Here is a 24,874-nt window from a genome sequence, read left to right on the forward strand (position 1 = left end):
CCAAAATACCAAATACAGAGAATTACCTTAGCGCCATGGATAATTTGGTTTTGGTGTCGATTCGGCTGGTAGGCCGAGCTTTTAACACGATCTCTTAAGCTTCGTAATGAATCGATTTTTTCATTGCAAGTAATCAAGCAGCATTTCAGATATTCAAAATCGTATTTCAAGATCTCTCAATTTAATTCGTATGGTACCCAATGGTACCCTGCTATTGAATGAATCCTGCTGCTGGCAAACGTTCTAAGTATCTCTCAATAACTTTGAAAGATCTTGTTGAGTTTGACAATTTTCGTGGAATGCCTCCAATTCTTGGTCTTCAAAAATTTAATTTTTCGTACTTTTTTTCTTTAAAGTACTTTTTGGTACTATTTTGGAGGAAATGTTATTTTTTCTTATTTTTATTAAAAATTTAGCTTAAAAAAACGCTTTAATACTTAAACTAAAATTTAGAAAAGTTACTTTTTTGTCACTTTAATGAAACTGAAAACATCTTTAGACAAAAGTACCTTTTGGTACTTTTTTGAAATTGTTTACTATTTATATTAAAAATTAGCACCAACAAAAAAACATTTATTAAAGTTGAAAAAAACTTAAATTTAGAAAAAGTATTTTTTTTTTGGTATTTTTACGATCTTTAAATCTTGAAAATTGTGAATTCCAGTCATTTTAGAAAAAAATACTGTTTGGTACTTTTTTTTTAAATGGAAATTTGTTCCATATACAATCAGAATCGGACCTAATGTGGACTGTTTGTATATATTTTTTGGGGGAATTAAGAATTTTTTTAGTTAATTAAATATTTAGAATATAAGGATTTTCCAAAATTCCATTTTTGTATCTTCCAAACATGGCGAATTCGTAATATTAGTTCCATATTTTGTAATTTTGCTTCTGCATAAAATATTGTTATTGTTCAGTGCAGAACTTTTTTTCCTTTATGAAAGTTTTGATGGGTAGAGATAATATTTGAATAAGTTCTTGTGCAATTCCTCAGCGAAATACCGTATGTTTTTATACCTTTCACCTTCATGTAGTTTGTCATTCCGTTTGTAATTTCCACAATATAATTTTCCGACCCTATAAAGTTATATATTCTGGATCCTTATAGATAGCGGAGTCGATTAAGCCATGTCCGTCTGTCTGTCTGTTGAAATCAATTTTCTGAAGACCCCAGATATCTTCGGTATCCAAATCTTCAATAATTCTGTCAGACATGCTTTCGAGAAGCTTCCTATTTAAAATCAGCAAAATCGGTCAACAAATGGCTGAGATATGTGTAAAAAACCAGGACAACCTCGATTTTTGACCTATATCTGGATTACTAAGTCATTAATATAGACAATATGGATATCTAATGATAGATATTTGAAAGACCTTTGCAACGACGTATATAAGACCATAGTAGGTTGGACCTACAATGGGACCAAATCGGAAAAAAATATTGTTTAACCCAAATTTTTTTTCACAAAAAAAAATTTAAAAAACTTTGGAAAAATAAATAAATTTTGTTTACCTAAAAATATTTAAAATTTGTATTTTGAAGTATAATTTGGTGAAGGGTATATAAGATTCGGCACAACCGAATATAGCTCTCTTACTTGTTTGTTTTATTTTTGTCTCAAAAGAAGTACGAAAACCATGTGTTTATGGAATAACTAAGATGTCCTACACCCCTATTTATAATTACACAATTATTTTTTTTGATCACAATTTTCAATGCCTGGCATAAAAATTGAAACATGACGTCATCAAGTATAATTTTGTCGTATGGAACTATAAGTAATTAAAATATAAACGCACATACACTCCTTCCTTAGCATCTTATCCATTAGCTTTTAGAATATGTTTTGTCTTTAGAAAAGCATAAATTGTTTGTATACAAACATTCCAATCAAGCCGAGAACGCAAATAACAAAAGAACTCTTTGAAAGTCAATGCATAAACTCCACAATTGTACAAACAAACAGGGACATGGACAATATGTTTTTTTTATTGATTTTAATTGAAATGCTAGTCAACAATTTATCAATAGCTCTTGATACTTGATACGACTGCGAGCGTTTGTTTAAAAATTTTGTGAACTTATCTAAAAAGACAAAAATAAAAGATGTAATTAGATTTTTTTATTGTCTCTTTCTATTTTAGCAACCCGATCAAAAGTGTAATGGCGTTGTATGTGATTGTAAAGGTTTGAAGGGACGGCCAGGTGATATTGGTGTGCCCGGTTTTCAGGGATACGAGGGACCAGCTGGTGATTTTGGTCCACCCGGTCCATCAGGACGTCCTGGCGAATGGGGTGATCCTGGTGAGTATGGTGGTCCAGGCGGAAAAGGTCATCGTGTAAGTAGTAATTGATCATCAGCTATTCAAATCATATGTTCAATTAGTTATTGTAATTAATGCAGGGTGACATGGGATTGGCTGGTCATCCAGGAGCTCCTGGGCCTCGTGTAAGTATTTATGACGTCTGGTCGTTGCAAAAATGTTTCTTTTATAGTATTGTTTTAAATCGGTTTTAGGGTCGTTTTGGTGAAGATGGTACCCAAGGTCCTCGTGGTATTGATGGTTGTGATGGTAAGACTGGCCAGCAAGGTACTCCAGGTTCGCCCGGCAGACATGGTGGTCGTGGTGAAATCGGTAAGCCTGGTCCTCCAGGTCCAACTGGTGATGCTGGTGAAGGCGGTATCAACTCTAAGGGAACTAAAGGTAGTCGTGGTGATCGCGGTACTGATGGATATGATGGTCAACAAGGTTATCCTGGTATGAAGGGCTACAAGGGTGACACCGGCTTTCCGGGCTTGGAAGGTGCCAAGGGTGAATTTGGTGCCAAAGGTTACAAGGGTGAAATGGCTGAACTTGCCGACTTGCAATTACAAGAACAAGGTGAACAGGGTGAGAAAGGTGAACCTGGTGATGCCGAAGAAGGTGAATGGCATCCAAGGCCAGTTACCAAGGGTGAAAGAGGTGAAAGAGGTGTAACTGGCGACAAGGGCATTCCAGGTCCTCAGGGTGAAGACGGTGAATTTGGTCGTCAAGGTCTGCCCGGTGTTCGAGGTGATACTGGTGAGGCTGGTGAACGTGGTAAGCCCGGTAAGCCTGGTGATCCCGGTTTTCCTGGTGCTAAAGGTGTTAAAGGCGCTCCTGGTTACAATGGCCGTGATGGTGAAGATGGACTTACTGGTGAACTTGGTGATGATGGTTACAACGGCACACCTGGTGTACAAGGTCCAGCAGGTCCTCCCGGTATTTACGATCCCAATTTAGATGTTTCATTGCCCGGTCCCATTGGTCCCCAAGGTGAAATTGGTGAACCTGGTTTGCCCGGTTTGTCAGGTATTCCCGGTCGTGCCGGTCGTCGTGGTCCCCGTGGTCAAACTGGACCTCCTGGCGATGCAGGTTTGGGTGGTCTTCCGGGTCGTCGCGGTGCCAATATTAAGGGTGACGATGGTGATTTTGGTTTAATGGGTCCTCCTGGTCCTATGGGTCCTCCTGGAAATCCTGGTCCAATTGGTCGCGTGGGTGCCGCTGGTAATCCCGGTAAAAATGTACTTGGTCCTAAAGGTTTTGCTGGTCAACTTGGCATTCCTGGTCTCGATGGCTATCGTGGTGATCGTGGTGATAATGGCTTACCTGGTGAGAAAGGTTTACCCGGCTTAGGTGTTGATAAGGTTGGTCCCGCTGGTCCCGATGGTATGCCCGGTCCTCGCGGTCAACCTGGTGTTGACGGTCTTCCTGGTTATCGTGGTATGCCCGGTGACAAAGGTTTTCGAGGTGACGATTGCGGTATTTGTCCTGCTGGTCCTAAAGGCATTCCCGGTATTCATGGTGATGCTGGTTACCCTGGTGCTCATGGAGCTAGAGGTCTTTCAGGTATTACTGGAGAACGTGGCTTCAAGGGTTTACCTGGTCGTCCTGGTCTAACAGGTTTCAAGGGTATTCGGGGTACCGATGGTATTCCTGGTGAATCTGGTCAGGCTGGTTTTCCTGGTTTCCCTGGTAAAGTTTTGAGCACTGGCAACAAACGTGAAGCTGAAGTTGGAGATATAGGTGATGATGGCGAACGAGGTATACAGGGTGAAACAGGTGACCGTGGAGCCAGAGGTTCCGATGGTCTACGAGGTTTTAAGGGCGAAACAGGCTTGCGTGGTGATTATGGTGATGCTGGTTACTCTGGTAGAGATGGAGCTCCTGGTAGACATGGTAAAGATGGAAGACCTGGTAGAAATGCTACAACTCCGAAAGTATATCTTATTGGTGAACCCGGTTACGATGGTCAAAAGTAAGTATTTAGTGAATCACAACAAACCGTTTTACAATCATAACACAAAACTTAATATTTTAAGAGGTCCAATGGGTGAGCCTGGTGACGTGGGTCCCAAGGGTGAAAAGGGTACACCAAAGCCCGGAGAAATCTATGACAACAAGGGCCAACGTGGTGACAAAGGCTATCCAGGCAATCCTGGTCCTCAAGGTCCTAAAGGAGAAGCTGGTACTAAGGGAGCTGATGGAGCTCGCGGTGATCTTGGTTTTCCTGGTGACACAATTACTGGTCCTCCTGGTTTCAAGGGCTGGCCTGGCATTATTGGTGATATTGGTATACATGGCTCCCCTGGTTTACCAGGCCATAATGGTGCTCCCGGTATTGATGGATTCGGCGGTGGTAAAGGTCTCCGTGGTGATCCAGGTCCAAATATTTTGGCTGGTGAAATCGGTCCCGACGGTCTTCCTGGCCCAGTTGGTGTCTTCGGTGATGTTGGCTTTAACGGATTCCCCGGTCCTTCCGGCAAACCTGGTGTCAAAGGCGTAAAAGGTACCAAGGGTGACGATGGTCCCTTAGGTCTGCAGGGTCTGCCCGGTAACAAAGGAATGATCGGTGACACTTTAATGGGTTACCCCGGTATGGCTGGTGCTCCCGGTCGTAATGGTCGCGTAGCTCCTCATGGTCGCAAGGGTCAAAAGGGTGAAACTGGATATCCCGGTCCCGATGGTGTTCAAGGTGCCAAGGGTAGTATTGGTTATACTGGTCGTCGTGGTCCTTTGGGTGACAAAGGTTTCACTGGTGTTCCTGGTCTTATGGGTATGCAAGGTTTTGTTGGCATTCCTGGCGAACAAGGTGACCGTGGTGATCTTGGCGAAGATGGTCGTCATGGTGATATGGGTCCAAGAGGAGCCATCGGTAGCATGGGTCCTAAAGGTAATTTCTTGTTAAACGTTTTTGTTTTCAGTTACAAATATAATCCAAATCTATTGTCTGTAGGTCAAAGTGGAGAAATTGGCGGCTTTGGTCGTCCTGGCTTTAATGGTGTACTTGGCCGTAAAGGTCAACTTGGTGACAAAGGTTTCATGGGTCCTATCGGTCCCAAAGGTTTCGCATCTCGTAGCGGTATTAAGGGCGAGGCTGGAGATATGGGATATAGAGGTCCTCGTGGTTATGATGGCGTGCCTGGTGAAAAGGGTGTTCAGGGTTTGGCTGGTGATCAAGCATTCGGCAATGATGGTTCCCCTGGCAGAAAGGGTGAAACTGGTGCACCAGGTATGCCCGGCCTTGATGGTCTACCAGGTCTTAAAGGTATGCGTGGTGACTACGGTGTGATGGGATTCATGGGAGAAACAGGTGATCGTGGCGATGAAGGCGTACCCGGATATCCAGGTAGACACGGTGCACCAGGTCCTAAAGGTGCTGTGGGTGTAATCGGTCGCATGGGTGATGCTGGTGAAGTAGGCGAAAGAGGAGAAATTGGCTTTGCTGGTTATGATGGAGCTCCTGGTGATCGTGGTGAGACTGGTATACCTGGTCCTTTCGGTCTCCAAGGTGAACAGGGTGATGAAGGTTTCCCTGGTCGCCCCGGTGTGTTGTTGGTTGCTTACGCTGAAAGAGGTCAAAAGGGTGAGGCCGGATATAGAGGTGAAATGGGCCCAATGGGTGAACAAGGTATAGATGGTGCCACAGGTTATCCTGGCCGCAAGGGTGAATATGGTGATATTGGCTTAGCTGGTATACCAGGTGTTGATGGTTATGCCGGAACTAAGGGAGAACATGGTGATAAGGGTTATCCTGGTGCTCCTGGTATGACTGCAGATTTTGCTGAACCTGGTGATGAAGGTGATACCGGTTACGATGGTCTCTCTGGCCGACCTGGTCGCGTAGGACCCAAGGGAGCCCCTGGTGATATGGGCGAATATGGTTTGGACGGAGAAGTCGGTGAAATGGGCATTAGCATCATGGGCATCAAGGGTGTCACTGGTGATATTGGTCATCCTGGCCCAATGGGACGCAATGGCTTACACGGCATGGCTGGCTTTAAGGGTATGGTTGGTGAGACTGGTCACAGAGGTATGCGTGGTGATTCTGGCATGGTTATACCCGGCTTGCGTGGTGACAAAGGTGATACTGGACCACAAGGCGCTCCCGGTTTTGATGGCCGCAAAGGTGAACGCGGTATGCCCGGTAATCCCGGACGCACTGGACCTGTCGGTTCTCGTGGAACTCGCGGTCCAATGGGTGATGCCGGTTGGAACGGAGGAGATGGTTTAGACGGTCTTAGAGGTCCCGCTGGTGAACCTGGTGTAACATTCCCCTTCAATATGGCTCGTAAAGGCGATAGAGGTGAACATGGTTTGGATGGCTTCAAGGGTTCAATGGGCGATATGGGAGTTGAAGGAGAAGTTGGCTTCCAAGGCGCTCGTGGCTTAAAGGGCTATCAAGGTGAACAAGGTCTTATGGGCTTGGGCGGCTCCGAAGGTCCTAAAGGAGAACGTGGTATGATGGGTGCTCCTGGTTTGACGGGTCTACAAGGTATTCGTGGTGGTAAGGGTTATGTCGGTGAACCAGCCCCACCTCCACCACGTGCCAAGAGTCGAGGCTTCATATTTACTCGCCATTCTCAATCCGTTTATGTACCAAAATGTCCGGCTAACACTCACAAACTATGGGACGGTTACTCTATGGCCGCTAACATCGGTAACAGTCGAACTGTTGGCCAAGATTTGGGTAGAGCTGGTTCCTGTATGATGCGCTTCAGCATGATGCCTTATATGATGTGTGATATTAACAACGTTTGCAATTATGCCCAAACCAACGATGACAGTTTATGGCTCGGAACAGCTGAACCCATGAATGTCGCTATGACACCCCTACAACCAACTGAAATTCAGAAATACATTTCACGGTGAGTTAATTTTTCGTATTTTAAAATACTTTTTTTTGCAATGTTCAATATTTCTTTTAGTTGCGTCGTTTGTGAGACAACTACTCGCATTATAGCTATGCACAGTCAAAGTATGAGTATACCCGAATGCCCCGGAGGTTGGGAAGAAATGTGGACCGGTTACAGTTACTACATGGTAAGTCAATTTTCTGTTAAATTTAGAAAAACATGTCCGTCCGTCTGGAAGACACAATTTTAAATTATTAATCACCAATTTAATTTCTCTTTAGACAACCACTGACAACACTGGAGGCTTCGGACAAAATCTGGTTTCTCCTGGTTCTTGTTTGGAAGAATTCCGTGCTCAGCCCGTTATCGAATGTCATGGCCAAGGACGTTGCAATTATTATGATCCTGTATTCTCATTCTGGTTGGCGGTAATTGAAGAACATGAGATGTGGTCAATGCCCAGACAACAAACATTGAAAAAGGATCAAACAAGCAAAATCAGCAGGTGAGTAATCGGCAGCATATTATACAAAAAAAAAAAGAAAACTCCAAATCAAAACGTTCCTTTTATTTACTTAATTACAGATGTACTGTTTGTCGTCGCCGTAATGATTCTTATGTTACACGTTCAGTCAACTTAGACTCACCGGCTCGTGAATTCAGACGTGGTCATGAGCGTGTTGTACCCGCTCCTCATGCTGCCCATGCACCACCACCATCATTACGCCGTACAAACACCTATAACAGTAGACGACCTGCTCCCGGCAGTAATGGTTATGGGCGCGTCAATCGCTATCGGTATCCCAGATCAGATACCACAGCCCCCTAGATTTTAGACAAAATTCCATAACAAAAAATGTCTTATTTTGCTCTACATTTTTAATCTAAGTAGCCGTAAATTAATCAAAACAAACAAACAAACAAATCTAAAAACCCCAAACATAATTTTTTTTCCTTGTAATTTTAAGTTGTAACGAAACAAATCTGCCATTATTCTTTGAGTGTGCCATCTTTTTTTTATTAAATCATATAAATACAAAACTAATAAAAAAACAAACAAACAAACAACAAATATAAATAAAAAATAAAAAAAACTTAATTCCTTAATGAAATTTAAAACAAAAAAGTAGTAGTAACTTTTTTTATTGTAATAAAATTTAACATTTCTTCTGTTAAATCTTTAAAATTTCCCTTCATTTTGTTTTTGTTTCTTTAACACACTGCCCCAAATTGTTGTTGTATATAATGCAAAAAATAAAATTAAATTAAAAATTAATTAATATAGTTAGTTATCGAGAAAATAAAGCATAAAGAACAAACAAAAATCAACAAAAAATAACTTAGTGTAAGTTATAAAAATATTTCAACAGTTTTATAATGCGTTTTTTTATCTAAATAAAAATGATAATAAATATATAAAATAACAATGAATAAAATACAAAAAAAAAACAAAAACTGGATTCGGTATTAATTTTTAAAATAATCTTTTGAATTTATTATATCATGAATTCCATAAGATATCACAAACTAATTAACCTTTGGTCTTTCGATTTTAATTATTTTCAGCAGATATATACTATTTAGAGACATTTGGACATATCCATTATTATTATACCTTTCACCTTCGTGAGAAGGGTATATATAAGTTTGTCATTCCGTTTGTAATTTCCACAATATAATTTTTTGACCCTATAAAAGTATATATATTCCGGATGCTTTTAGATAGCGGAGTCGATTAAGCCATGTCCGTCTGTCTGTCTGTTGAATTCAATTTTCTGAAGACCCCAGATATCTTCGGGATCCAAATCTTCAATAATTCTGTTAGACATGCTGTCGAGAAGATTCCTATTTAAAATCAGCAAAATCCGTCCATAAATAACGGAGATATGAGCAAAAAACCGGGACAACCTCGATTTTTGACCTATTTTTGATCTATATCTGGATTACTAAGTCATTAATATAGACAATATGGATATCTAATGATAGATATTTCAAAGTGCATTGCAACGATGTAGATAAGGTTATAGTAAGTTGAACCTACAATGGGTCCGATTTTTTTTTATCAAAAAATTTTTTGTCATAAATTTTTTTTCCAAAAAAAAATTTGGACAAAAATTTGAACAAAAAATTTTTCAAAAAAAAATTATAAAAAAAAATTGAAAAAAAAAATTTTAAAAAAATTAAGAACAATTTCGAAAAAAAAAAATCTAAAAAATTTTGAAAAAAAAAATTGTTTACCTAAAAATATTTAAAAAAATGTATTTCAAAGTATACATAATTTGGTGAAGGGTATATAAGATTCGGCATAGCCGAATATAGCTCTCTTACTTTTTTTTTTTTTAATTTCGAAAAACTCGGAGACCCTAATATTCTTTATTATGTATTCAAATAAAACAAGTATTCCCAATAGAGTATATGGGGACTTGAATTTGATATAGCGATTAATTTCTTAAAACTTTAAAAAATATATAATTTTTTGACAATAACCTATTTTTCTGATATAGAGGTAGGGTCAATTATGGACCGATCCTCACAAAACTTGAAAGTTCATATTCTTGTCCAATTTCTTCATTATAAAACAATTATGAATGTTCAAGTAATTTTCTGAGGGGGGCCTTGTATGGACACTAGTGATAAATGTTACTCCATTTTCACCATACTTTACAGTATAATTTCAGATTACTTAGAACTAATTTGTGCAAAATTTTATCAGGATTGTCGCATAATCAACATATGTATTTATGACTACTCAAACAATATTCCGGGGGGACATTTGTATGGGGGCCAGATGAAATCAATGGACCGATATTGCCCATTTTCAATATTAAACAAAACTTATCAACAGAGAGTATGTGTGAAAATTTCGCTTGGACCCTATTGTGTTTTCAACAGACAGACGGACGGACATAGCTAGATTGTCTTAGAATCTTATGAGGACCCAGAATATACACACAGCTTCAAAAGTGAGTCAACACCAGTGAATTTTTTGATTTTTTAAAGATCATGAAAATCATTATAGTCCGACTTAAATTTTTTTACCAGAACCGAATCTAGTATTCACACAAATCTCCAAAAAACGATGGATAGATATTAGGATTTTTATTATCTTAAATAAAATATTTTGTGGGGATTACTTACTTTTGAGGTTGTATGTACATATATACTAATGAGGGTCTGCGACAAATATTTTGATGTGTTACAAACGGAATTACAAAATCAATCAAAATCAAGTCTCTTTTAATGGTGGGTATAAAAACAGTAGCATAAAATTATCGGACTGAAATTTCTTTTAGGTGTAGTACAGATGTCAAATATAAAATAACCAGTGTTTAAAAAGCTACGATAACTAAAAAATTTTTAACTGTTGCTACAACTATGCTTCAAAAAAGTGTATGTAGCGGTAGCAGTAGCATTTGTCTTTTTTTCTTTTTACCTTCAAAATATAAAACTCTTAACAGAACAGTAGTAATAAAACATGAATTGTAAATGGAGTAGTAGCATAAAAATACAAATCATTGCTACTGCTCTATATCGAGTTTTAATTTTTAAGGTAGCAGTAAAGTAGCAGTTGATGCAGCAGTTAAGGTAGCAATAAAAGTAGTCAAAAAAGAAAATCTTCAGTCATAACACCAAAATTTACAGAATTAAACAATGTGTGTTGTTTTTGTTTTGAGAGAGTTTGAAAGAATTATTCGATTTTATTTGTCTCAGATGTTCGTGTTGCTAACAGAAAGATCGTGTTTTCTGTGTGTATAACAAAAAAGCCGAACTTTTGTTTACAACACGACCAACTTACACAAATATACATTCACAACAACAACACATAATATACTTTTTTGGCTGAAGATTTTTATTTTTGACTTATTTTATTGCTACCTCAACTGGTACTTAGCTGCTACTTCAACTGCTACTTAACTGCTACTTCTTCTACTACCTCAACTGCTACTTCTATTACTACAAAATTTTAAAAGTAGCATAATTAATAAAAAACTAATGACTGCTACATCAAAACTTTTTCTTTTTTAAGGTAGCAATAGAAAATAAATTACTCTGCTACTTTTAAATTTTTCTTTTATTAGTACTACTACAACTACTGCTACCAAAATGTGAAGGTAGCAGTAGTAGTAGTAATTATTGACTCCGAGTTTTTATTAATTTTTTAACTAGACTACTTGTGTTTTTTCGTTGCTACTGCTACTTGTAGTCTAGTTTTTTAAACACTGAAAATAACGTTTCTATGAGCATAGCGATCGATGGTTTTTAATCAAATTTCCGACCTACCGAAACTACGATCGGAAAAAATTTAATAAATCTATTGGGAGTATGACTTAAAAATTAAAGAAGTTTCAAATTTGTAGCTTTTATTTTGAAACAATTCTGCAATATAAATTTATTCAAAGTGTTGGCCATTGTTATGACCTACCTTTTCGCATATTTCGGGAAACATATGGATTCTGATCCAAAAGAACTGTTCATCTTTTAAGGCCAAGAACGAATCAAGCCAATATCGGATAATCTGATCCAAAGTAAAGCGTATTCCAGAGAGAGGATTCTGCATCGATCGAAACAAATAGTAGTCGGACGGGGCATGATCTGGACTATGACCGAGCGTTACACAGGTAAAATTTTTAAATTCAAATTTTAGACCGTGTTTCAGCTCATTTTTAGGTGTCCTACATTGTGGACTTTCATCTTAACAACAAGTAAAAGTACTATATTCGGCTGTGCCGAATCTTATATACCCTTCACCAAATTATACTTCAAAATTTTAAATATTTTTAGGTAAACAAAATTTAATTTTTTTTCCAGTTTTTTTAATTTTTTGGAAAAAATTTTTTTTCGATTGTTATTTAAAATTTTTTTTAAAATTTTTTTTTTTTTAAATTTTAAAATTTTTTTTTGTGAAAAAAAAATTCGGGTTAAAATTTTTTTCCGATTTTGACCTATTGTAGGTCCATCTTACCATGGTCTTATATACGTCGTTGCAAATGTCTTTGAAATATCTATCATTAGATATCCATATTGTCTATATTAATGTCTTAGTAATCCAGATATAGGTCAAAAATAGGTCAAAAATCGAGGTTGTCTTGGTTTTTTCCTCATATCTCAGCCATTTGTGGACCGATTTTGCTGATTTTAAATAGCAAAATTCTCGAAAGCATGTCTGACAGAATTATTGCAGATTTGGATCCCGAAGATATCTGGGGTCTTCAGAAAATTGATTACAACAGACAGACAGACAGACGGACATGGATTAATCGACTTCGCTATCTATAAGGATCCAGAATATGAAAAATGTAGAAATTACAAACGGAATGACAAACTTATATATACCCTTCTCACGAAGGTGAAGGATATAAAAATATTGAATAACTAAACAACGAAAAATTAGTTCGCAAACGTGTCTCTTTTTAATGTGTTTGGATTAAAACAAGTTCGATTACAGCATTTATTTTTTATAATCTTTGAAAATTTACTGTTTTATTGGAACTGTCTTCAAGAATTGTTCAAAAATTAATCTTATGGTCGTGAAAAGTTTAAACAAAAAACTTTTTTTATGATGTTTTTTAGGTATCTAAGTCCTTGGTACTTATTTCATTAAAACAGTTCCGGATTCGGTATTCGTCCTAATTCTGCCCGAATATCGAATATTCAACATTAATAATTTCCATATTTTAATTTATTGCCAAATTGTGTACATTTCAGATTTCATTTGAACCAGGGTTTTCATCCCTGATCTACTAGATTTTCATTTGGTCTACTCTCTAACATTAATATTTTGCAATTTTCCTAAGGGATGGTATCCCTTTAAAAAAGCTTTGAATTCGATGTCAATAAACATACATACATCCGTATTTACAATTGAAATGGGGAGTTGAAAGGAAAACAAAACGCAAAAGCCGGTTGTAATGATACATATTGATACTGAGATAAAAACATGATAAGTAATACGAAAAAGAGACAAAGTAAATGAGCGAAAGAAACAAACAAAGCAGCAGAACTGAAGGAAATTAAACAGATGGGGGTGAAAACTAAAAAAACGATAACGATTACACATCAAACATTGTTGTGGCTCTTGTTGTAGTTTTTGTTTTCGTTGTTGTAGTAGACGACGAGTACAATAATAAGGGTAGATTGATAGGGGTGGTGCAAAACAAACAAGCAAGTGGTAAACTAGGTGTTTGCCCTTCGTCTCAACCAGAAGTCAAATTGGAATAGAGAAAAACAGACGTGTTTTGAAAGCGCTTGGAAAAACGCCACGAACTAATTTACACATTTTTTTTGTGTTCGTTCAACAATATTTTCGTTGAAGTGATTTTAAGTTAAATATTTTATAAAAACACAAAATGTAAATATTAAGTACATAACAAAATACTACACTACTTAAAAAAAACATACAACCAAACAAAAGTGAAACAAGTTTTTCACAAAATCCAATAAGAATTCAAGAAAAATCACAAATTATTTCACAATTTTCCAATCAAAAAAAAAAATTATTATCGAAAAACCAACTAAAGAATTAATGAAAGTAGAGAGAAGGAACAAAAAAGAAAAGTGAGAAAAAAACAGCCCTTAAATTACGAACAAGTGAACCACAACACAAACACCCCAAAGACGAAAAAGGGGGAAATCTCAACATTAAACTTACGCACTCAACTAACTCGCTCACATCATAACAGCCAGCCATCCAGCCAACCAACTTTAAAGAGCAAAACAAATTGTAAATTACATCTGAATGATTATCGTGCTGCTGTTATTTTTTAAATCAATCTGTCTTTATTGTCAACGTTTAGTTTTGCACGTACACGACCGATGGATCAATCCAAAAAATGTACGCCTCCTAAGGGAAGCTGCTGAGGCCAACGGCTCCAAATTTCAAATCGAAGAATATCGTCAAAGTAAAAAGTCCAAGAGAAGACGTTGCACAGCTAACAACTCAGCATCCGGTAACTTCTCGCCCCTGTCAAACTCGTTGGCTGACAACGACAGTTGTCGCTTTTGTGCCAATACGCCTCAAGGTTATTGTCGTCATCATTTCCATTTGCAAGAGTTGCATGTACAAAAACAACAGAGACAACAAAAATTTTGGTGTCCCTTATCCGGTGTAGTTGGCGGTCCGAATCGTTCTACAGAATTTCGCCAATTGCGTAAAATAAAACGTGATCTTAAGCGTAATATCCAGCAGCAGCAACAACACAATTCGACAAAAGCACAAACAGTTATATATGAACGTTCCACCTACACTACCACCACCAACAGCTACCCGCCGCCTTCACCTTCACCACCCTCCTCGACCTACCAATCAAATAGCGTGAATTCATCATATTTTACTAATGATTCAGGCTATCAAACGATATCTGTGAACACATCATCTACCTTAGAAAGCGAAGAAAATAGTGACTTAGTACAACAACACCAACAATCAGATTTAGCGTCAGTGGCGAACTCCAATTCCACCTGCGATTATGTCGACATAGATTTACCTTCGCCGTCTGCATCTCTTGTAGAAACTACTTATAGTTTTGAAACATGCTGTGAAACGCCACGCCGTTCGTCCTCATCAATACCAAAGACTGCATCGTACAATAGCTTTGTGTCATGTGATTATTCGACATTGTCCACATCTTATTTGTAGGAAGTAGCGCAAAGTAACGTAGTTGGGTAAGTTAAAAACACAAAGAAATTTAATTCGAAACAATTTTGAGGCACAACAAAAAAATCGGTTTCACAATATTGCTTAAATATGTAATTAAATGCTTATTTAACAATGGGGTCGTAATGAGTACTGCTTGCAAAACCAATTAGAGGTTAGAAAACTTTGTTGTATGTATATATTTTCCTCTGCTAGCATTACTTGTCTTTTATTAATTAAACAATGTCGCAACCAAAAAAATCGTTTATTTCTAACTCACAATATTGCCTAAGTTAATGTTAAAAAAATAAATGTTCCATTTAATAATGGAATGAAACTCGCTTTGAAAAGAGTACTAAACAGGTATTAAAATTAGATCACACAGTCTGGTACACGATGTATCAGATATCATTTAGATTCTAGTTCAGGTTCTATTTCAGGTTCTAGTTCAGGTACACGATGTATCAGATATCATTTAGGTTCTAGTTCATTTTTTAGTTCAGGTTCTAGTTCAGGTTCTAGTTCAGGTGCTAGTTCAGGTTCTAGTTCAGGTTCTAGTTCAGGTTCTAGGTCAGGTTCTAGTTCAGGTTCTAGTTCAGGTTCTAGTCCAGGTTCTAGTTCAGGTTCTAGGTCAGGTTCTAGTTCAGTTTCTAGTTCAGGTTCTAGTTCAGGTTCTAGTTCTAGTTCAGGTTTTAGTTCAGTTTCTAGTTCAGGTTCTAGTTCAGTTTCTAGTTCAGGTTCTAGTTCAAGTTCAGGTTCTAGTTCAGGTTCTAGTTCAGGTGCTAGTTCAGGTTCTAGTTCAGGTTCTAGTTCAGGTTCTAGTTCAGGTTCTAGGTCAGGTTCTAGTTCAGGTTCTAGTTCAGGTTCTAGTTCAGGTGCTAGTTCAGGTTCTAGTTCAGGTTCTAGTTCAGGTTCTAGGTCAGGTTCTAGTTCAGGTTCTAGTTCAGGTTGTAGTTCATGTTCTAGTTCAGTTCTAGTTCAGTTTCAATTTTGAGTTTATTTTCTCGGCCCAGGCATCTGAGTAATTGTTGAAGGAAAATTCGAGTTTGTTGGTAAAGATCGACAAGTGACCGTTAATACTGTTATTAGTTTCGAAATGTCCTTCCGGTTCCTAGTGTTGTATTTATACTGCGGTTCTCATTGCCACAATTATCTAATAGTCTTACATGTTTCCATTTTGCGCCACCTATTAACAGCCTTCTGTAGGTGGTGTCCGAAGATTTAATTTTTAATAGTCCCAAGCGGAATTGCGACAGATAGTCCCTCTGACACATTTAAAGCGACCCAAACTAGAGTGATGTCTAGTGATGTTTGCCTTGACACTAATTTAGATTTCGTACTACAGAATTTAAGTGCAATAGGAGCCGCCTGGCTGTTGTATAACCATCAACACGATGTATACCATCAAATATTCCGTTCATGTAAAATTTGACATGTCTCCCTGATCGCCAATAACTCAGCCTGAAAAACGTGGATTTATCTGGAAGACGTATTGAGATCCTTAGTTCATTCCAATTCGACAAGAATTGAGTTAACAATAGTCAGCCATAGTAGAGGCAATGTTACCTCTCCTGAACTGTTCCACGTTCTTACTTGAAAAATATCTAGATATTTTGCATTGTATGATAGGGAGAGTAGGAACCGCATAGTAATGGTAGTCTGAAGCTTGGTATCTTGGTATTTGTGGTAAACAGAAGAACCAGAATAACTGTAAAATTTAGTTTACAAAGGGACACTTAGTGACAATTGACTTTCCAACACATTACTTCTGGTGTGTAAATTAACTACTTTCTAAAATACAATACAAAATAAAAGTTTAGAGACACTACATTCTAGAGACACTAAAGTGACAGCTTACTTTACCAGGGATGTATAAAGTAACCAATTAACTTTTCTCTGCACTACAGAGAGAACATAAATGTCAAATGTCCCAAAATATAAAAATTGGAGTCAGCCAAGTGATCAGATTAGTGAAAATTACTGTCAATAAGGGACACATTGGCAACTTGTAAAACTGCTGGGTTGTGATAGAGAGGAGACCCTCAGCATTCAATCTATTGTTTTCTAGCCTGTCTTGATTGGAAAGGAGACAAAAAATACGAAATTACACTGTGTCTGAAAAACAAAGGAACCAAAGCACATTTTTAATATGAACAATTAGAACTGCTGGGATGTGATAGAGTGGAGACTTATACCTCGTGGTGATGTCAGACAGTTGGGTCTTTTTTCTGGAGAATGAGACCAAGAGGATTAAGGTTCCAATCCCACGTATGTGTTGTTAAAAGGATATTAGAGACAAAAATACGAATATTTGTAAAAGGAGACATTGGAACTAATTTGTCAATCAGATATAAGATCGGAAGATCAAAAGATGAGCTGTTGCGTATTGAGTACTAGATAATATCCAATAAGGGTAAAAACATCAGAACATTCAAAATTTCTTAAAAATATGACTTTAAATGAAAAATAATGCAAGGAAAAAAAGGAAAAATATTATTAAATTTAAAGTATTTCTATTATTATATAGTTTTTTCTAATTAATCGTAAATAACAATGACAAACTTATTTTATATTTCTAATACTAGTTCTATTCTTTACAGGTACTCAAATTCATCTACATCTAGGACTAGAAAACAATTATTGCAAAAATTGCTGCACTTAGGAATCAATAAAAAAACAAACAATACTTGAAATCATTTTGCAAAAAAAAAGAGAAAAAATTCTTATCGATAAAGGACCCTTAAGAAACTACTCCAAGTATACAAAAACACAGACAATAGTAGGAAGAAAGAAAACCAAAAAAAAAAACAACACAAATTAGAACATTCAAATCGTTGAAGTAAAAAAAGACTAAGAAGCAAACAAACAAACTAAGAAAATAGAAAACTATAACGAGCTCAATTTGTTACAAACTTTATAAAGGACACAGCAGCAGCAACAACAAAAAATGACATCAAGTGGCAGTAGCAGCAGCAGCAGTACAACCTCGCCAAACACTTCACCGCGTCAACGAAAACGTTCAACGCGAACGAATAACACATCCCTAACAACAGCCACTAAACGTCTGAGTAATAAAAAACAGTTTATACCCCTGGAACATGGTTGTGAGGACAATTGGACCTGGAGTAGACGTCACCGATCAAAAGAGGTGGTATTGAGTGGGGCCCATAATAGAACCGTGCATTTTCATCCCAACTGGAGCAAAGGCACGGCTGGTGTCCAAGGTAAACGGCCTTTGAACAATGGTCGTTTCTATTGGGAATTACATGTATCGCAAAGAATTTTCGGCACTAGCATAATGTTTGGCATTGGTACGCGTAAGGCACGCCTTCATGCCAATTCATTTCGCAATATATTGGGTGAAAACGAACACGGTTGGGGTCTATCCCACAAGGGTGTGTTGTGGCACAAAGGCGTGGCTTTATTGTATACAGATCGTTTTAAAGAGAATCAAGCTACGGTGGTGGGCATTCTATTTGATGGCATCGAAGGCACTTTGACCTATTACAAGGATGGCAAGTGTTTAGGTGTCGCCTTTCGGGGTTTAGATAAGGTAAGCTTTTTTATATAAATGGAATTTATAAAATGAAATATTCATATAGATTTTTCTTAACAGATCAACGAACCCTTATATCCCATAGTTTGTTCAACGGCCGCCAAAACTGAAATGACTTTGAACAGTACACGCAGCGATATCGGTCATTTACAAGATCGTTGTCGGGCCGAAGTTATGAAACACATTAAGTCCCGACAAGATCTTCTAAAACTTAAATTACCTTCAATCATAACAAATTATTTAAGCGAAGCATTTAATGATAATGTTCCACTACGTCAAGTTGATAACTATGACATGCTCTATGAATTTTAGGCAGTCTGAAAGAAAAAACAACTAAATTTTGTTTGTTCTAGTCCCAAAAAAACAAAACTATATATTTAAAATTACTCAAATATGTAAGTATTGAAAACCGTGAAGCTTAGTGCCATTTCAGGAGAAAAAAATAACTTACAAATATTGTATTTTCATACGACAAACACTATTTGCTTAATTTAATATGTATAGGCTACAAAATGTTGTAAAAAAAAAAACAAATAATAGGGTGCTTTCATAAATGCAGTAAACACTGAAGCATAGTAGTATAATGATAAGGTTGGCATTACTGGCAATCATTTAAAAAATGTTTGACATCAAGCAGTGATGCCAATGATGCATTCACGTACGCATCCATAATTACAGTAGGTTAGGTGTAATATATCTGTGGAAGAGCTGGAGTAGTTTATCAGGCCAATTATGAGTAAAAAATCTGTGGGAGTTTTTTTTCCCATTTTCCAATTCAAATTCAATGTTAAAAATGGGAGAAGATTATTGAATTTATTATTTCATGGATTATTTATTCATAATTGGGCTGTATATTTTGGATTTAAACTACACTAGATTCCAAATGAGTGCTAAAATAACTTACGATTAAAACAACTGCCGGATCTCTGTTGATAATGGGAGACTTGGTCTGTTCCGAAGACAAGATTTGATTGTCGTAATAACTATAACCAGGGATTGACCCTTTCAGTGTTTAATTAGTATAGTATTTATTAGCTACTTGTGAATTAGAAGAATCTTTACTAAAACGAACAGAAAGCATTTTGACTGGCGACCCGTTTCCGTTCAGAAATATGACTTGAATCAATGCTAATTTATACCAGGTGGTGGCAGTGGCGAATTCAGGCATATACGAGCGAATTCATTAATTTGTTTATATATGGAGTTTGACATTCAAAACAACTTTCTCATTGTTGAGAATGTCAAACTTTATATACAACAGAGCTGTAAATGAATCATTCATTTTTGAATTCATTCGCGAATCATTCACACAAAAAAAATTAATTTAATGAAATTTTAGTCAATTCAAATGAATTTGTTAAAAATGAATTGCAATTCATTTCCTATTCAAATGTATTGCAATTCATTAACAATTCAAATGAATTTGTAGAACGAATTGCAATTCGTTTCTAATTCAAATGAATTTGTCAGAGCGAATTGCAATTCATTTCCAGTTCATTTGAATTGAATTGATTTTAAATTCAATTCATTTTACATATTTATTTGAATTGAAAAATAATTGCAACTCATTTTAACAAATTAATTTGAATTGGAAAAGAATTGAAATTCATTTCTGAATAATTCATTTGAATTGATTAAAATTTCATTCAATTTATTTTTGTTGTGAAAAGCATTAATTCAAAATATAGCTAATACGTAACGAATTACAATCAAAAAAGAATGATTCATTTACAGCTCTGATATATAATATAAAATTAAAGAATTCGCTTCTATTTGCCAGAATTTTCCACTGCCGCCACCTGGTATAAATTCGCTTGACTTAATTATTTATAAAAAGTACATACCAAGGCGAATTTATGTACTAGGTGGTGTTGGTGGCGAATTCAGGCAAATACGAGCGAATTTATTAATTTTTTTGACATTCAAAACAACTCTCTCTCGTTGTTTCGAATATCAAACTCCATATATAAAAAATGCATGAATTCGCTTGTATTTGCCTGAATTCGCCACCGACACCACCTTGTATATAAATTCGCCTTGGTCCATACATAATTGTCATATTTAAAGCAATCATTGCGATCTCTGTTCTGTAATTCGAGTGATTTGAAAAACGATCAATTTCAAAAAAGAATAATTGACAAATTGATGTTCTCCAAATCGCTCGATTTTGTACATTGAAAGGGGTTTTGTTTACTCGAAATTAAAACGAGTAAGAATAGAAAAACAAGCCTGCGAACTGGTATGTGATTGTTTTTTATATGAAGTTTTGAGAAATTAAACGCAGACGGAATCTGAAGCAATTTAAAATCTATTTTATTTTCATTGCGATTTCACTAATCTCTCTCTCAGTTAGAGTGGGCCTTTCTTATATTTTTACGAACCAAAACCTAGGACATTGGTTTGTGAATGCCAAAGAAGAATAATAGAAAATAACTCTATTAAATACAAACAACAATATAATAATGACAATAAAATCCGAACCGCTTCAATTAATTTTACTTTTCTCTGAGAAACGGAATCCGCATTAAAATTCGCAAGCTTGTGGTTTTACATTATATAGATTCGATTTACAGAACACCAATTTATGTGAATTTAGCTTCAATAGAATTAATCAATTCGAAGCTCTAAACTGAAGTCAAAATGTTTTTGATTTGATATTGTATACACTTTTAATACAAGATAACTATGATAAATATCATTGAAATCGTTTATGTCAAATCTGTTCGCTTTCACAAGGATCCTCCCAATTATGAAATTATTTTGTTTTTATGAAATATTTGTAAACACAGATAAAAATGTAAATTAAATTCAGACAAAAAAATGCTTAACTATTAAACAATTTTCAAATTCTAGTCATTTTTGAAAAAAATATAGTCAAATAATATTTTATTTTTATATTTATAATAAATTAATATTTAATGAGAAAAGACAGGCCATTTTGGTGCAATATTGTGACATAAGTTGTATTATTTTGTTAATTTTTGTTTCTATTTAATTTTTTTTTTTAAACAGCAATTTTAAATAAAACTAGAAAAATTGTTTTTATTTCTCTTATAAATTTGTTCCTTTTTATAAAATACGCATTAATAAAAATAATAAATAATTTATTTTATAATTACTTTCAAGTAATCACGAAAAAATAAATTTACAAAAAAATTATAACTTTTTATTATAAAACTTTGTGTAAATGTTAAATTAATAAAAACAAAAAAAAAGAAAAACTGATATCAAACATGAAAGATATCTAGTCATTTTAGCTGCATAATTTTATAAACTAGTCAACAAATAAAACTATATACAACTATTTATGTTTTATTTATGTATGTATAACTATGAATGAAATAATTACTGTTAAAAAAAAATAATAAATAAATTCATGTAATCTTAATAATTGTAAAAAAAAAATGTGTTTAATATATTTATCATAAAGATACTTCAAAACAAGTAAGAGAGCTAGCTATATTCACATCACCAAATTATACTTTAAAATAAAAATTTTAAAAATTTGTAGGTAAACAAAATTTAAAAAAAAATTCCAAAATTTTTAAAAAATTTTTTAACGAATTTAAAAAAAAAAAAATATTCTTTTATTAATGAAACAAATTTTATGGGGAACATTTTTTTTCAAATTTCTTTTAAATTTTTTTTTTATGACAAACATTTTTTTGTTAAAAAAAAATCGGTTTAAAAATGAAATTTCCAGATTATAACCCATTGTAGGTCCGACTTACTATGGCGTTTTATACGTGGCGTCGTTGCGAAGGTCTTTGGAATATCTATCATTAGATATCCATATTGACTTAGTAATCCAGATAGAGATTAAAAATCGAGATCCTTATATCTCAGCCATTTGTGGGCCGATGTTCTCGAATTTAAACCGAACCGTGTTTATAGCGGATATATGATAGTTAATACGGAAAGTTGATTTCAACATACAGACGGACATACAAAAGTAGGCATTTAACATAAACTGCTCAAATATAGGATGATCTTTAATCCTTGCGACTGTCAAACTTAACAAAAACTATTTAGGTCCCTATCTTGTGTAGAAGTTTGGTTGAATTTGGTCAATGCGTTTGAGCGTGATGCGGCGACATACGTAAGCCCAAAATCGCCTCCTTTTTCATAGTAAAGCATTGTTCACTTAAAATCTGGTCGCATTTAAGCTTTAATATCTACATAAAGAAAAATGCGATTTCATAATGTTCAACCATAAATTTAATTTTATTTATTATTAACAGTTATTTTTGACTTGATGGTACCCATTAACTTTTGCACAACTTTTCGGTCCACCTGTGCTGCATATTTATTCGAATCAGATAACATTTTTTTATTGTCGATAATAGCGCTTCCATTTTTCTTTAATTTAGCTTTAACAATAGCCCAATATTTTTCAATTGGCCGTAGTTGGGGACAATTGGGTGGGTTCATATGTTTTGGTATAACATCGACTTTGTTGCTTCGCCATGGCAGCTTTGGAATAGTGTCAGGAGTCCAAATCGGGCCAAAACTTTACTGAAGTATGGTATTGTCTAATAAAGGGTAGCAAACGTTTTTGAAGACATTCTTTGATGGGTGCCCTGATAGACCAGTCGATTGTGTGCTGGACTATTAATCTGAGGGTTGCGGGTTCGATTCCCATCAGAGACTATGGGTGTATCTGCAGACAAGCTTCTCAGTTTGTGTTTGTTTTTTTAAAAATAATTTAAAAAAAATGATCCGAAGTCATATTTGTAGAGGTTACAAACGGAGAACTCTTGCCACAACATTACCTTTTTGGATTGAAATTCCCGCGGCTCTCTGCAACATAAAATTTACGTCCTGGTAGCTGTTGAAGGTCGATTTTCACATACGTTTCATTATCCATCTTAAGGCAGTTACTAAATTTCGTCAAAACTTGTTCGTAAAGTAAACGAGACATCCAGACGTATTATTCGTGCTGTACTACGACTGTTTTTTTTTTTTTTGCTCGCGGTCATTATCAGATAAACCAGGATTTTGTTTAATACAACGCACTATTTTCGTTGTAAGGTCTTGGTCTCGTCTGCTAACTTTTTTGGTTTCTTTTTCCTTACGATCCGTTACGATCATTCACAGTACTTTTTGGAAGCTTCGGTTTTTTTGCTATCATTTCACCTGGTCATGTTGAATTTTTAGAAAATTGTGCACAATTTTTTTTCTAGTTTGATTTACTATTGCTCGCCACGTGTTCAAACATTAATATACAAATTTGAAATCTTAACAGAATAACGGTTGGTTTGATTAGAAAGTCTTTCGAAAAGAAAACTAAAATGTTGCCACTAGTTTTTTGTAAAAAGCTACAGTGCGACCGGATTTTATGTTAACAATACTTTATATATAGATAGAAGAAGAAAGATGTTCGCTTACCCAAGAATGGCCTGCCGCCTGAAAACTTCTTGAGTCTTAGAGCATACTTAGCAGATATGCATTCGAGGAGATTTATTGTATTGATGATATAGACATTTTCCATTCCCGTGAAAAATTAAAATAGTCCTTTCATTCCTCGTGTGTATTTATAAAATATATTTAAATGTAATTGCTAAATATTTTGCCCCTAAATAAATTAAAACAATTACTTTAATATATTTTTATATTCATAAAAAGGTTATGTATATTTTTATTTTTTTATTGTTGAATATTACATTATTGGCATTAATAAAACTAATGACAAATTATAAACAATAAATGTAAAAATAAATTACAATAAAATTATAAACTTAAAATGTTATATGAAGGTAGTTGCAAATCAAAACATAAAATAAATACAATCACTTATGTAGAGAACTTATATGCACGTCACTCAACTCTTCACAATTCATCAGCCAAATGATTTACATTTTGTAAATAATAACCATAATCAGTGGCCTCACTACCCACAAATGTTTCATAGTTGCTTAGAATCTCAAAGTAGGACAAACGATCATCATGATCTTCATCTGTGGACACAAACAAATGATCCACTTCATCGGTAGCCACCACATCATTGAGGGGCACTATCCAACGTAGCACTTCAATGCCAGCCAATACGCCATTACCGTTCAAATCATAGTCCTTATCGAAACGTTCCTTTTCCAGGATCAACCATTCTTGGTCATGGTGATCAGCAGTCTCGCCAACAAACTCACTAAAATCAATTCTACCATCACGATTTGTATCCTTGTCGCGCATGGCTTGTTTCATGACAATGGGTAACATTTGCTGGTGCTCTTCAGGATTTTGGAATAGTATGAATTCTTTAAAATCTAACATGCCATCCTTGTTTAAATCGGCCACTTTGAACATTTCCTTATCGTCTCTAATCATTTTTTGCTCCTCCTCATAACTATCAAAAGCGATGACTTCCTTTTTGTAGCTTTCATCTTCCATGGCATAAACATCAAGGAGATATTCTATCCAGGTCACTTGATCATTATTATCTTGATCAATTTCTTCGAAACGATCAGCGGCCTTTTCTACAGCAAGTTTTCTAAAGATTTTTTTGTAGGAAAAAAATAGTGATTTTTT

General features: G+C 35.4%; 3 protein-coding genes across 4 annotated transcripts in view; all 3 read left to right on the top strand.

Moving 5' to 3' along the window:
* The window catches only part of vkg (viking), a 37,400-nt gene extending 28,785 nt beyond the window's left edge, over positions 1 to 8,615 (top strand). For both annotated transcript variants that reach the window (XM_065501056.1, XM_065501057.1), the window contains exons 3-10: positions 2,149 to 2,343; positions 2,409 to 2,453; positions 2,523 to 4,282; positions 4,347 to 5,197; positions 5,261 to 7,172; positions 7,233 to 7,347; positions 7,442 to 7,665; positions 7,746 to 8,615. In XM_065501056.1, the coding sequence (XP_065357128.1) occupies positions 2,149 to 2,343; positions 2,409 to 2,453; positions 2,523 to 4,282; positions 4,347 to 5,197; positions 5,261 to 7,172; positions 7,233 to 7,347; positions 7,442 to 7,665; positions 7,746 to 7,989 (5,346 nt within the window). In that variant the 3' untranslated portion in view covers positions 7,990 to 8,615. The remainder of the gene's footprint in view (positions 1 to 2,148; positions 2,344 to 2,408; positions 2,454 to 2,522; positions 4,283 to 4,346; positions 5,198 to 5,260; positions 7,173 to 7,232; positions 7,348 to 7,441; positions 7,666 to 7,745) is intronic.
* A 5,086-nt stretch (positions 8,616 to 13,701) lies between these two features.
* Positions 13,702 to 17,583, top strand: LOC135951410 (uncharacterized). Its single transcript, XM_065501058.1, has 2 exons — positions 13,702 to 14,822; positions 17,394 to 17,583. Exon 1 carries the CDS (start codon positions 13,897 to 13,899, stop codon positions 14,794 to 14,796), a length of 900 nt encoding a protein of 299 aa, XP_065357130.1. The 5' UTR covers positions 13,702 to 13,896; the 3' UTR covers positions 14,797 to 14,822; positions 17,394 to 17,583.
* Positions 17,584 to 17,657: 74 nt separating this feature from the next.
* SP555 lies at positions 17,658 to 18,661 on the top strand. Its single transcript, XM_065501059.1, has 2 exons — positions 17,658 to 18,346; positions 18,410 to 18,661. The coding sequence occupies exons 1-2, from the start codon at positions 17,741 to 17,743 to the stop codon at positions 18,659 to 18,661; spliced, it is 858 nt and encodes a 285-aa protein (XP_065357131.1). The 5' UTR covers positions 17,658 to 17,740.
* Positions 18,662 to 24,874: the final 6,213 nt, after the last annotated feature.

This window comes from Calliphora vicina, chromosome 2, assembly GCF_958450345.1.
Source record: "Calliphora vicina chromosome 2, idCalVici1.1, whole genome shotgun sequence".
Classification (NCBI taxonomy): domain Eukaryota; kingdom Metazoa; phylum Arthropoda; class Insecta; order Diptera; family Calliphoridae; genus Calliphora; species Calliphora vicina.

Bases quoted from the DNA above. Each gene is read 5' to 3' on its own strand.
- LOC135951410 (XM_065501058.1), top strand. From the start codon at position 13,897: ATGATTATCGTGCTGCTGTTATTTTTTAAATCAATCTGTCTTTATTGT.
- SP555 (XM_065501059.1), top strand. From the start codon at position 17,741: ATGACATCAAGTGGCAGTAGCAGCAGCAGCAGTACAACCTCGCCAAAC. The intron at 18,347-18,409 runs GTAAGCTTTTTT...TTTTCTTAACAG, and splicing joins CCTTTCGGGGTTTAGATAAG to ATCAACGAACCCTTATATCC.